The 14,446-nt window shown below is 35.2% G+C and overlaps 1 protein-coding gene across 1 annotated transcript; it reads left to right on the top strand.

Annotated features, from left to right (window-relative positions):
* Positions 1-9,921: 9,921 nt before the first annotated feature.
* Positions 9,922-14,004, top strand: LOC108337991 (LEAF RUST 10 DISEASE-RESISTANCE LOCUS RECEPTOR-LIKE PROTEIN KINASE-like 2.1). The gene is made up of 4 exons (XM_017574594.2): positions 9,922-10,731; positions 11,504-11,536; positions 12,414-12,437; positions 12,556-14,004. Exons 1-4 carry the CDS (start codon positions 9,972-9,974, stop codon positions 13,800-13,802), a joined length of 2,064 nt encoding a protein of 687 aa, XP_017430083.2. The 5' UTR covers positions 9,922-9,971; the 3' UTR covers positions 13,803-14,004.
* The last annotated feature ends 442 nt before the right edge of the window (positions 14,005-14,446 follow it).

The raw sequence follows: 14,446 nt of genomic DNA, 5'->3' as shown, positions 1-14,446 counted from the left end.
TGAAGTTCTATTAGTGCTGTAAAATTACATTAGAATTCGAATTAAGTTAGGTTGAAAAAAATTTGATATGGACCAATTTTGAATCCGATTCATTAAAAATTCGGCTCATCCGGGTTAGATCACCAATCCATCTAATTTTTCTAATAAATATTTTTTATTAGGTTAGTAATTTTACAAAATATTGAAACGAAAACTCATGAAATTATTTTTGTATGAAATAATTAGGTAACATGAAAAATCTATAAATAATTCAATTTTTATGAAGAAACAAATTTGAATCGCTATGTTAACTCATTCTTATGTTTGATTGACCATAAGTCTAATTTAAGATCCTTCTCATATATTTAGATTTGAATTATAAAATTTGTAATTTTTTTAATTGAAAAAAAAAACTGTAATTAAATGAGTCAATCAACCTCTTTAACTTACCAACCCGTAATGGATGAGACCAAATTCATATTTTTTCAGCTGACTAATAAGTGAATCAGATTTGTTGGCTCATTAAATGATCGATCCATGGTGAATCAAGCCAAATAGAATAAAAAAACTGTTTTGATAACACTATTTTGTATTTATTATTTTCAAAATATAATGTCTTTCATACTTTGTATATCTACTGAGATCATATAATCATAAGCATAAAGGTAAAAAGGGAGAGATAAAGAGAAAAAAATGACCAAAAGAAAGAGTGTCAATAAGGTGTGTTCAAAGTTGTCTTCCTTTTTTTTTCAAAAGTTTACTAACATCCTAAATCTTGCAAAAATGGTTCGAGTTAGTCCTCTTTGCTTACGATGTTAAAAGCTTAATGGCGTAATGTCCAGTTTTCTAAATCCAAGCACACTGTTCTGTATAGCCTACGTCCAAGGTATATTCCATCTTCGTGGTACCGTGGGCGTTAGCAGCAGCGTCTCTACGGTGAGGCGAAGACTTTGTTCTACAGCGTCTTTGAGGCGCGATGAGGGTCTCCATTTTGTAGCATCTTCTCGCGATCTGATTGCAGCGTTTTGGGGTTTTCTTTTCTTGTGTTTCAAATCTTACAAATTTTAGGAATTTCAGATTAAGGTTTTGAATCATGATTGATTTCGCGTTTTTGGGTTCTTTTCCTTGTACACGGTATGTGCCTTCCAATATTCAATAGAGATTGTATTTCACTCCCATACACCATCCAATCAAGATCTTCAAGCTCTAAACATTGGAAGAACTATTGAAGCTTTGAGCTGGAAAGAATATCAGCTAAACCCTGGCAAAGTTTGCTACCTGCTCAGATATGGTCTTACAAAACAATGTTGTATGAGAAGGTCAACATAGTGTTCCTTGTTCTGACCATTCTATACAAGCAAGGATCTGCATCCCGTATATCTTCTAAGCTAACACGAATTCCAATACTGATAAAGATATATATAGTGAATGTTGAACTTATATAGCATCAAGAAAAAATCTCAACAATCCTCCTAATGTAGTGTAGGGTAGTAAATACATAAGCTATATTCAGCTAGCCTATATCATTTAACTTACAGTACTAGTAAATACATAAGCTATGGAAAAAAACATTTTTCTTAAACTTGCATTAGCTTTAGCAGGAATGTAAAGAAACTTGAATCAAGTGCACCAGTTGGAAAAACAAACTTTATTCTACCTTGGGAGCAATCAATTGATGCAACCCTCTTTAATCCAATTGAGATCAAAAGGATGCTACATATAACATAACATACATACATAAATACCCACATCATGTCCTCAATTCAACCTCTATTGGGTATAACGAGACAATCTTGGCCAAGCTTTTAAATTCTAGTTCCTGTCACAATTTTGTTGCATTTTCTTGATATTACAAAAACTAACAAACAAAAACAGTAGTAGCCTAGACATAACAAACACCTTGCCATTGCAGTTCTTCACATTGCAAGAAATTACAAACAAATGAGATAGGTGCAGTCACAATTGCAGCCTTAAACACCATAAAATCCTTAACATTGCAGCCGAAATTGCCAAATTGTTTCCCATCCAAAAAAGAATCAAAATATATACAATCCATCTTCTTCATCTCGGCCACTAACTCCACTTCCCCATTCTCAACTCCACTCCATGGCACCCACAAATTTGCATGCCTCCCCAAAGCCCTATCCCGATCACCCACCACCAAAGTCCCAAAATTTGCCTCCCTCGCCCTCCTCAACATATCCGAAAAATCCGAATCATCTGAAATTGTAAACAACCAATCAATCCCTCTACTCATGGAATGAACCATCTTCCTCTTCAGGACCCAATCTGCCTCCTGCGGTTTATCCTCCGTTGTCTTAAGAAACACCACTGCCTGTTGTAGCTCTGCCGCCAGCCTGTACCCTATTGTTGTTGTAAACTCAAACTACTCTAACTGTTACTATGACAGTTAGCTTCTATACTACAAATATTGTTATTCCATTATATTATAATAATGTGAATTTTGTTTCTCTCATATTTGTTGTCATTCCCTCTAAGTGTTAGTTGTTCTGCAGATACATATTTCTCTGCATTATACATCCGCTGCACTAACAGTGGTATTCAGAGCAAGGTTCCGAAACCTGGTTGAAGGTGGTGAAAAACTCAAGGCGATCAAGAAGAAAGGAGTCTAAGGAGAGATGGCTAGGGTGATTCATAGCAACTTGCTGGTGTTTGACGGAAAGGGGTTTGATGATTGGTGCGTAAAAATAGACGCGATTCTTGGCTTCCAAGAAGTGAATAAGATAGTCAAGAAAGGTTTTAAAGAACCATTGAAAGGAGATTCAGAAGAAGCAAAGAGGCAACACAAGGAAAACAAGAAGTTGGACTGCAAGGCACAAATGCTATTGCACCAGTGTGTGTAGGCTGCTATCTTCCAAAAAAGTCTCAAAATCTGTTACGGCGAAGGAAGTTTGGGACACCTTGCAGGATGGTTATGATAATTCTGGCAAGATGAAGAAGGTTCATTTGCAGTCTTTGTAGAGACAATAAGAACTTCTATGCATGGAGGAGCAAGAAATTGTAGTAGAATACATTGGAAGGATTCAGGTCGTCGTAAATGCAATGAGGTCGTGTGACAAGGTTGTGAAAGATAGGAAGATAGTTGAAAAAATTCTCAGAACTGTGACACTAGTTTGATCATATCGTAGGATCGATAGAAGAGTGTAAAGATCTTGAGGATATGAAGGTGGAAGAATTGCAGAATTCGTTAGAGGCACATGAACAGTGATTAATCGAAAGAAGAAATGCAGAGAAAGAAATGGGCCAGGGTTCGAATCAAGCCTTACAGGCCAAAAGTAGTTACAAACCCAGAGGACGATGGGTAGGAAGAAGTAGAGGCCGATCATGGAGAGGTCGAACCGGAGGCAGAAATGCGAATGTCTCTGATCAGACTGTCAAAGAAGAATACAGCGAACACAAATATGGAAGCAAGAGAGGCGGAAAGCAAATGAGAGGAAGAGGAAGAAAGAATGTTGATAACAGAAATATCTAGTCCTATACTTGCAGCAAGTTCGGACATTATTCGTCTGAATGCTGGCATAACGAGGATGCAAAGAAAAGAAAAGGTGATGAAGCCAATCTTGCCCAAGATACATGTGACTCCGATTCAGATCATGTATTATTAATGAGTACAATTGATGATAATGAAGATGAGTGGCAGAACAGGTGTGAGAGTAAGAATCGCGAACTTAACAAGTGTAAGAATGATAATCTTGCATGGGACAGGTGTCGGGAGGTTGAACATGTGTCGTTGGCAAATGAAACCAACCATGCAGAAGATGAATCTTGCTGGTATTTAGACACAGGTTGCTCCAACCATATGACGGGGAAGAAAGAGTTGTTGATAGATCTGAATCCGAGCATCAGAAGCAGTGTAAGGTTTGTCGACAACAACGTGATCATGGCTGAAGGGGCTGGAAGAATCATGATCAAACGCAAGGATGGTCGACCTGCCTACATGAACAACGTCTTGTACGTTCCAACTATGAAAAGTAATCTGCTGAGTTTGGGATAGCTTCTGGAGAAGGGTTATAAAATAACGATGCATCAGAAACACATAGAAGTGTATGATGAAAGGCAGCGACTTATTCTCAAAGCTCCACTTGCCAAGAACAAGACGTTTAAGGTAAACCTCAATGCTATTGTTGTTCAATGTTTGTCTGTTGTTGATACGAAAGAGGAAGCATGGCTATGACACTATCGTTTCGGCCATCTGAATTTTAGAAGTTTGAGTTTGTTGAGAAGCAAAGATCTTGTGAAAGGAGTTCCCATGATACAGATTCCTGACAGAGTGTGTGAAGGTTGTGTTATTGGAAAGCAAACCAGGACCGAGTTTAAGAAAACCGCATACAAGAGAGCAAAACAATCTCTTGCTGTTGTCTATTCAGATGTGTGCGGACCTTTTGATGTGGAGTCAATTGGAGGTAACAAATATTTCTTGCTTTTCGTGGATGAGTGGACTAGTGTTAACAACATTTTTGATCCCCGACAACAACGCCAAAAACTTGTTGATGGATCGACAAGTGTACCGAATCACACAAGTAATATAAAATGGTAAGACCAAGTATCGTATCCCAAAAGACTCACGGCACTAAATAGTTATGTGATTACTCAACTAATTAAGACTCTAAAGAATATATTTTTGGGGTTTTTGAATGCAAATGCAATAAAATAAACATGAAGGCAATTTGATCAATTGAGGCTAAACACAATAATGAATGGATGAAGTTGATAATATGAGATGAATATGTTGTTGGGGTTTATATTTCACCTAATTTACTCTCATGTATATAAGAATTCTTCTTTATGCATTAATGTTAACGTCACTTACTAAATCATTTAAACCCGATCCCTCGACGAATAAGTCTGTCCTTAATCACCAGTTCATGCAATTCCTAGCATTCCTAGCAATTAAATGTGAAGATTAAGAGCTTTAAGACGACCAAGACTCATACCCTCATCCCTGATAAATATTACTCTTGGGAGAATTTAACAAGAAGCTGAATTGTAAGGAACCTCCTGACACTCATGAAATTCATACATCATGCTATGAATGAGTTAAACAAAACATGTAATAAGCACAGATGAATTACTCTAACAATTAATGAAAAAGCATATGTTATTGAGAATCAATTCAAATACATGAGAGTTCATAAGGTTACATCATTCCCCAACAACAAATAGAGTTTACAATGGAATGAAAGATTGAAAGAGATAGAAAAACCCTAAAAAGAGAATAGGAGAGCTATCACATCCCCAAATCTACCCTCAAGGAAAAGGAGAGCTGCCACATCCCCAAATTCTACCCCCAAGGGGTGAAAAATGTGTTTCTGTGCTCAAGCCATCAAAAGATACAAAACCTAGGACATGCAAGTCCTTAAATAGAACATAAAAATAACAAAAAACAGGTCCAAGCCCATGAATTGGCGCTCAAGCGCCCTAAATGGGGTGCCCGGGCTGTGTGCGGCATCGTCTGGCGCTCAAGCGCCCTTAGAAGGGCGCCCGGGCGCGGTGCATGACGAAAATTCTGCACTCTGGTTGACTTTTATGCACTCTAGTTGACTTTTTTGCATTCTGGTTGACTTTTCTGCATTCCAACTATTTGGTACTTTAATTTTTCTTTCAAATCATTCCAATAGCCTACAAAATCAAGGGAATTTATTAATAAAATCATTAAGTATAACCTTAATTCTCTTATTCACAAAACTAAAGCAAAAACATGATTCCAAGCAAGTTTCTAAGTAGAAAAGGATGCTTTTAGTGTCAAAATTTCATCATAGATAACGGTATTTTTAACCGTTATCAACTAGAAAGATTTGGATCTATTTGATTAAAGAAAAGAAGACTGTATACTCATGCTTTGTGAAATTTTATGCTATGTTGAAGAGGCAATCTGGTTTGCAAGTTAAGACCTTCAGAACAAACGATGGAGGAGAGTTCAACTCACACAACATGAACAAGTTTTGTGCTAATAAAGGAATCGTGCATGAGGTGGTAGCACCGTATACACCCCAACACAATGGTCTTGCTGAAAGGAGGAACAAGGTGTTGCTTGACATGACCAGGTGCATGATCAAAGCCAAGAAGCTACCACACTACTTATGGGGAGAAGATATTTCCACAGCAGCCTATTTGCTGAATAAAAGTCCAACCAGATCCTTGTTGGACTGCACCCCTGAAGAAGCTTGGTCAGGAATCAAGCCAACTGCTAACAACTTTTGAATTTTTGGGTTCTATGCTACAAACACATTCCTGATGAGAGGAGGAAGAAGTTAGATGATAGAAGTGAGACCTTCATCCTCGTGGGGTATCACTCGACAGGAGCATATAGATTGTACAATCCAGAGAAGAAACAAGTGATTGTTAGTAGAGATGTGATAGTGGACGAAGGGGCTGAATTCGATTGGGAGAAGGCAGATGTTGAACCTAAACCACTATCTATTCCTGGTGTTTTGGAAGACAATATCACTACTATGAAACAAGTTGATGTTGATAGTGAAGGCAACAAAAGAAGATCTCAGAGAGCAAGGTTTCCCTCTACAAGACTGTTAGGACATGAGGTGCTTGTAGACAATGATATAGAAAACTTGGGAGATTTGGCTCATCTTGCGTTTCTAGCAGATTCATAACCTATTACTTGGAGACAAACTATTGATGTGAAGGAGTGGAAAGAAGCCATGATTTAAGAACTAAAGGCCATTGAAAAGAACAGAACCTGGGAAATGGTAGAGCTATCGCAACACAAGAAACCAATTGAGGTAAAATGGGTCTTCAAGACTAAATACAAGTCGGATGGTGAAATAACAAAGCTAAAGGCTAGACGTGTTGCGAAGGGATTTTTGAAGAAACCGAGAATAGACTATACGAATTTCTTTGCACCAGTTGCAATGCTTGAGACAGTGAGACTTGTGATAGCAGTAGCCAACTTCAATAACTGAAAAGTTCAACAGTTGGATGTGAAATCAGCATTCCTAAATGGCCCTTTAGAGGAAGAGGTCTATGTAAGACAACCACCTGGATTCGAGAAGAGAGGTGAAGAGCAAAAGGTGTATAGGCTGAACAAAGCGTTGTATGGGCTTAAGCAAGCACCACGGGCTTGGAACAATCATATTAATGCGTTACTAGTCAAGCTGGGATTTCAGAAGTGTTCTGTTGAGTTTGGTGTATATGTGAGGATTAATGGGCTGCAAAATAAGTTGTTGATTTGCTTATATGTGGATGATCTCCTTGTGACTGGAGATTCTTAAGAAGAAATTGAAGGGTTTAAGAAGAGAATGAAGGAGGAATATGATATGACCAACCTAGGCAAACTGAACTACTTTCTCGGGCTGGAATTTATTGAAACAGTGAGTGGAGTTGTTTTGCATCAAGAAAGGTACATCAACGAAGTTTTGAAGTGTTTTAATATGAAAGACTGCAACAGTGTACCAACTCTTGTCATTGCAAACTTGAAGCTAAAGGAACAACTTAATGAAGAGCGTGTGGATGCCTCATTGTACAAAAAAATTGTGGGGTCTTTGAGGTACATCTACAACAGCAGGCCTGATATAAGCTATGGTGTTGGTTTGTTGAGTAGGTTCATGAATGAGCCTAAGACGTCACACATGACAGCGGTTAAACATGTCTTGAGATACCTGAAGGGGACAATTGATTTTGGTCTTCTGTTTCCAAAAGTATCAAGAAGCATGGAGGGTACCTTAGAGGTCTGGAGTGATTCGGATTGGAGCGAAGATAAAGTTGATAGAAGAAGCACTTTCGGCTACTTCATTCAGTATGAAGGAGCACCTATCTCCTGGTGTTCCAAAAAGCAAAGTGTAGTAGCATTGTCATCCTGTGAAGCAAAATATATAGCTTTTGCAGAAACAGTGTGTCAGTGTGTTTGGCTGGAGGCACTTCTTGGAGACTTGAAGCTTGGATGTAGAAGGCCTATACAATTGATGGTAGATAAAAAGTCTGCCATAAGCTCGTCTAAGAACCCGATGTTTCACGGGAGAAGCAAACACATCGAAACAAAATTCCATTTCTTGAGGGATTTGGTTAATCAAGGAACAATCGAATTACTGCATTGTTCAACTGAGGTTCAAATTGCTGACATCTTCACAAAGGCTCTTAGGCAAAGTAGATTTGAGAAACTGAGGAATTTGTGGAATGTAAAATCTTCTAGTAGTTTGGTTTAGAGGGGAGTGTTGTTGTTGCAAACTCAAACTACTCTAATTGTCACTATGACAGTTAGCTTCTGTACTACAAATATTGTTATTCCATTCTATTCTAATAATGAGAATTTCGTTTCTCTCATATATGTTGTCATTTCCTCTAAGTGTTAGTTGTTTTGCAAATACATATTTCTCTGCATTATTCATCCGTTGCACTAACATACCCCACCTTCGAAACCAGCAGCGTCCTCGCCGGTTCATTATACTTATGATTCAAAAACTGTTCCTTGAAACCTCAACATGCCATGTCATTAATAAGTGTTTAAATTATTATATCATTAATAAATGTATAAATCATTCAGTTTTCACAATTGAAAAAAAGTAAGACAACTTTAACACATCACCAAATTAGATATTAAATCATGTTTATATCAGAGAAATCTGCATCTCTTGGAATTTGACTGAGGATTAGTTAAAAAAACATTGATTAGAAATCCCCTTAAATTATGTCATGTCCAGCTCTTGGAGCACCTCTGAAATAAAGTGTAGTATGCACTTAAAAGCTTTAATACACTTCCAATTATCACGGTGGAAGAGAAAGAAGGATTACGTGGGCTGATGTTAGAAGAGTCTACACATCCAACAGAATGTTTAAGTTATCTTCTAGTACATGTCAGTTCAACAAATTTATCCGTAAAAAGCTATAAAATCATAATGAATGCATATATTGTTATAAGCTAAATTTATAATTTATCCAAATTAAGTTTTATTTTTAATTTGCACAACTAATTTTAACTCTTAAAAAAATATTTATTTATTTTCTGAAAGTCATTATAAAAGAGCTGCTCCAAACATGTAATATCATCGGTAACAAATTTGGATAGTGCACTAGTTGGATAAAAAAGAACAAATGGGGTAGTGGGCATCCCTTATTCCTTGTCACTCAATATGAAGAACCCTTACATAAACCCTAAATATTATTTTTTTTAATCATATTCAGAGTTTCGTGTTAATAGTATACAATTTATTTAATATTTCATATCAAACATCTGCCATTGTTTATATGTTTTTTCCTATATAATGTATCTGGTCTAATCCTCTGCTGTGTGACTGTGCTGGAGGCACGGGTCCCGTAGTCAAGATTGTTGTACTCTGAAAATTTGTTAACACGTATCCAATTAGCATGATTTACGTCAACTCCATGAAAAGATAAACACAAGTCGTGAAATTGTCTTAAATTGGATACCGTGTTTTCATATAATATATTTTTAGAAACATGTAATTATAGTTTCCTTAATATAATCCTTTAAAAAAAGCCATTAACAAATCTAATATACATTTGTCAATGTGTATATATATATATATATATATATATATATATATAATATTGTTTTTTAAATTAGATAATAAATTATACATTGATTGTACTTAAAAGTTATTATAATTATAATATATTTGTTTAATTTGAAAAAGTAATATAATTTTTTAAAATTTTCTAATCTTTAAAATTTATTTTTATAAATCAATAACTCCTGATTAATTATATCCTAATTAAACTTTTGACCTGATAAAATCTAACCAAAAACACAGTTTCATAGCTAATACAATACGTTTTCATAGTTGTAGTAATTTAGAAGTTTGTTTTGGAAAACATGGCATGGGAAAGAGCGAAAAGAAGTGTGAAAGGGAAAAGTGGATGAAGGGAGGGGCACTTTTTAATTCAAAATAAAAGGCAATAATTAGAGCAAGAAGCAAGAGGTTTTCATCATCAACTTTTGAAGGATGGAAAATGAAGGCTCGAATAGGTGTTCTTGTTCTGCACGCACTCTGGTGTCAATAATGGCTTCAATTATTCTTCTATTCCAACCAGATTACTGCATCGCTAAGCGACAGCCACCATGTCCTCCTTCATCATGCGGCCAAATTCGCAACATATCTTACCCATTTCGCCTCAAAGGTGACCCAAGCCAATGCGGCGACCCAAGGTATGAGTTAGGTTGCGTTAACAACGTCACACTCTTAACCTTGTTCTCGGAGAAATACCATGTACGAGACATCGACTATAAGCAATACAAAGTCGTTGTCAGTGACCCGGGTCAGGAGGAAGAAGCTAATTGCTCCTTCATCCCTCGCAATTTCTTATCGGACAGTAATTTCAGGCCCACGGGCCTGGTTGGCCCAGATGATTTCGGATCGGAGCCGTTCACTTGGGAACCCTGGTATACTCTCCGAATAGGGTACTTTAACTGCGCGAATCCTGTGAGTGACGATCCACGATATGTTAAGGTGGAGAGAGGTGAATGTGGGAGAGGTGGGCACGTGTACGCGGTATTAGAACCGTCTTTGTATGAGGTTCGTGTGAAGGACATCAAGGTTGGGTGCGATCTGATGGTGGCTACAGTGGTTGACTGGTCACCGAAAGAGAATGTGAGCTACGACGAGATCCGTGGCGTGATAAGTGAGGGAATTCGGTTGTCGTGGTTGCCGGTGATTTGCGAGGATCGATGTGGAAGGGGAACGGAGTGTAAGGTTATCAACGGAGAAGTCCAGTGTGAGGAACATTACTGCCATTACGCCTACCACACCACCGATAAATGCGGTATCATCCACTTTCTCTGTCCTTTTATTCCTTATTATTATTATTATTTTATTTTAATAGATATATCGTGCTTATACTATTCATTGAATATTATAGAAAAAATTATTAAGTTATCATGGAGATTTTACACCCTTGATGACGTGTATTTCCTTTTATTTATTTATTTTTTAATTTTAAGTTATAAATTCAAGAATATACACTTAGAACAATTTCAAAATTATAATAAATATAACTTTTAAGCAAATTAATAAAAAGCTAATAAACGTTTAAAATTAGCGATCAGATTTTTTTTTTCTAAAAAGGAATGGTTAAAATCCTTTTTTTTATTAATTCAGCAAATTCGTTTTTTTAGTTGGATAGTGTTGGGTGATGTAGTGGGTTGACGGGTGACTATGAACTTATATGGTAATGGAAATAGTTTATCCACAAAACAAAGGCCATTTCTTTCTTCACCTTTATCAATTCAACTTGCACTCATAATTTTTTTATTCGAGAATGTAGAATTTAAAATATAATTTTTATATTTTTTAAATAATTTTTTTAAAAATGTAATTTAAAAAAAAAACAGCTATTTTTTAAATATTTGATTTTACGATTTTCTAAATATTGGACTATCCTTAATCAAGTGCATCTTTAAATATTATGACGTCAATTTCCTAAGAATTGTCATTTCTGCTTAGACAAATAGGCGATTAATTGTTTCTTCATATAAGTTTGTTCGTTAATTTTCAAAATTTCATATTAACAACTCTATCGTTTTCCCGTGTTTCAGAACCTTGGCACCAGATTTTTGGCTATATTCGAGGTAAGTAATTATTTCCGTCTTTATTCTTTTTCACATTTCTATTTTTTAATATTCTTAGTTAGAAACTATTTATTAGAGTATTCGTCAATGAAAAAGTAATTCTGGATGTCAAACTTTAGCCATTCAAATTTTATATAAATAATATTTCGGTCTTTGTAGTTTATATATATATATAAAGTTTACCTGGTCACTAGTGGTTAGGAGATTTTGGCCAATTATATAAGGATATGTTTAGATAATTTTGTAAGTAGGTTTTAAGAGAAAGATAAGAAAAAATGAAATTAAGTTTTTTCATAAACTCAAATTAATTTAATTTAATTAGTAAAATCTCACTTATACTAATGTCTTTAAAAGATGGTTTTAATTTTATTGGTAAATTATTTTTAATTTGCTGAATTTTTTTCTATATTTCTTTTCTTAATTCTTTTAATGATGAAAAATTTACTTAAACATACTCTGCATGCTACTTTCAAACCTTTTTACTGTTTCATTTTGGATATGACGAGAAACATTATGTAACTCGGATAGAGATAGTATATCTCTTCTTCAGTTTTGCTCATGTATAAACGGATTTTGTTTTTCTGTTGTTTGTTCGTTTCTTTTATAATGCTTGAATATGCCTATATATTCAAGCTCATCTTTGTAATCAGTAACAAGATTGGAATATATGACCTATACTTCATTTTTCTCTTTTCTCTCTTTTCCAATACACTCACAAACTCTGCATCCTACAGTTCTTTTATTTATTTTTCTAAAGTCAAATACTCAGCTCTTTCGTTTGCTACTTTTGAATTTACACTATCTTTTATTCTTTTATTTATCTTTTACCTGTGCCACTTTCGGAACGATTTTTTATTTTATATTTTTTATTTTGCAGCTTATCTTAGAGGCGTTATTTTTGGTAAGATTCTTTTCTGTGTTTCCTAGAAACTGAATTGTCAGCATACAACAATTTTCCTAGTTTATGTTCTTGAGCGAAGTTATGAATCAAACCGAAGCATGTTCCAATATCTTTGTAGGAATAGCTAGCAGAATAACATTCAGTACGAAACAATTGGACAACCCTGTTGGACTGCAATATTTTTATGGAGGAATATTCATAGGACGACAAATTATACCAATATTTTTGGCTGCCAGATATCTGTTTGGAGTTGTACTTATTCTTGTGCTATTGATCTACAAATGGCGACGAAAACATTCTTCAATATACGAAAATATTGAAAATTTCTTGCTAGATAGCCATCTAAATCCCATTAGGTACGAGTACAAAGAAATAAAAAAAATGACTGGAGGTTTCAGAGTGAAATTGGGTCAAGGAGGCTTTGGTGCTGTATATAAAGGAAAACTCCAAAGTGGGTTGGATGTAGCAGTAAAGATGTTGAGCAAATCTAATGATAATGGACAAGATTTCATGAATGAAGTTGCTACCATTGGAACAATACATCATGTAAATGTGGTGCGTCTTCTTGGATACTCTGTATATGGAAAAAAGCGTGCTCTAGTTTATGAATTTATGTCAAATGGATCACTAGATAAATATATTTTCTCCAAAGAAGAAAATACTCGTTTAAGTTATGAGAAAATATATGAAATATCTCTTGGAATAGCCGGTGGAATTTCATATTTGCATCAAGGTTGTGATATTCAAATTTTGCATTTTGATATCAAGCCTCATAATATTCTTTTAGATGACAACTTTGCTCCAAAGGTTTCAGATTTTGGACTTGCAAAGCTACATGCAGCAAATGATGGTGTTATCAATATGACTACAGCAAGAGGAACATTGGGTTATATGGCTCCAGAGTTGTTTTACAAAAATATGGGTGGAGTATCTTATAAAGCTGATGTGTATAGTTTTGGAATGCTTCTAATGGAAATGGCAAGTAGGAGAAGGAACTCAAATCCTCATGCAGAACATTCAAGTCAAAGTTACTTTCCCTTTTGGATTTATGATCAATTTCATGAAGAGAAAAATATTGATATAGAAGATGCTTCAGAAGAGGAAAATATTCTAGCTAAAAGGATGTTCTTGGTAGCACTTTGGTGTATTCAGTTAAATCCAAGTGATCGGCCTTCAATGAACAAGGTAATAGAGATGCTTGAAGGGATGATTGAAGGTCTTGAATTGCCTCCAAGGCCTTCATTTTATAAAAATGAAACATACAGACATGAAAAAATTAGCTCAGTACATGAAAATATTAGCTCTGACTTTTCTGAATTCACTTACTCTGATAGTCAATCTAATAAAAGCATATCATTATATTGACCAGAGAGTGTTAAAGAGGACATAAGATAACTTAAATTAGGTGTAATGTTGATGGGACTAATGAATTAATGTGAATGGTTGGTCCTGGATAATTTGATTTGGTCGTAATTGTTCGCTATTGTAGATGATTATGGCTTTTAAAAACTTTCATATAGTAAGAAAGTGTGACATTAGTGCAATTTCTCAGAGGCATCATTTTTATTCTCTGCCCTTTATTTTGTTGTCACTTTTCTCAATTTGTAAATTGACATATGACGTATTTTGAAGGTACAAATATATTTCAATTTAATTTTTATAACTATCCTATTTTAAAAAATATATTTGATGTTGGAAATTAATCACCAATTTCATAGTATTTTAAATCGCAGTGATGCTAAGGAAATAAAAAAGTGTGCAACGACCATTTTTATAGGAGATAGAAACCAGATAACCAAGGAAAACAAATCAAATAGTTTACTTAGTCAACAAATGCATCAATGTCATAGCAAATAACATTTACAGTATTGCATTCAAGTCCAATACTAACTCAAATGGAACCAATCACAATTAATCGATTTGAAGAAATTCCTGTTTCGTGCACAACATGTAATTGGGACTGGAACATTGATGTTTAGAAAAATAATACCACGCAAATGAAAGCACCC

Source organism: Vigna angularis, chromosome 7 (assembly GCF_016808095.1).
Source record: "Vigna angularis cultivar LongXiaoDou No.4 chromosome 7, ASM1680809v1, whole genome shotgun sequence".
NCBI classification, from domain to species: Eukaryota; Viridiplantae; Streptophyta; class Magnoliopsida; order Fabales; family Fabaceae; genus Vigna; species Vigna angularis.
Note: the sequence above shows the minus strand (reverse complement) of the source record. Positions and strands in the feature narration are given on the sequence as shown.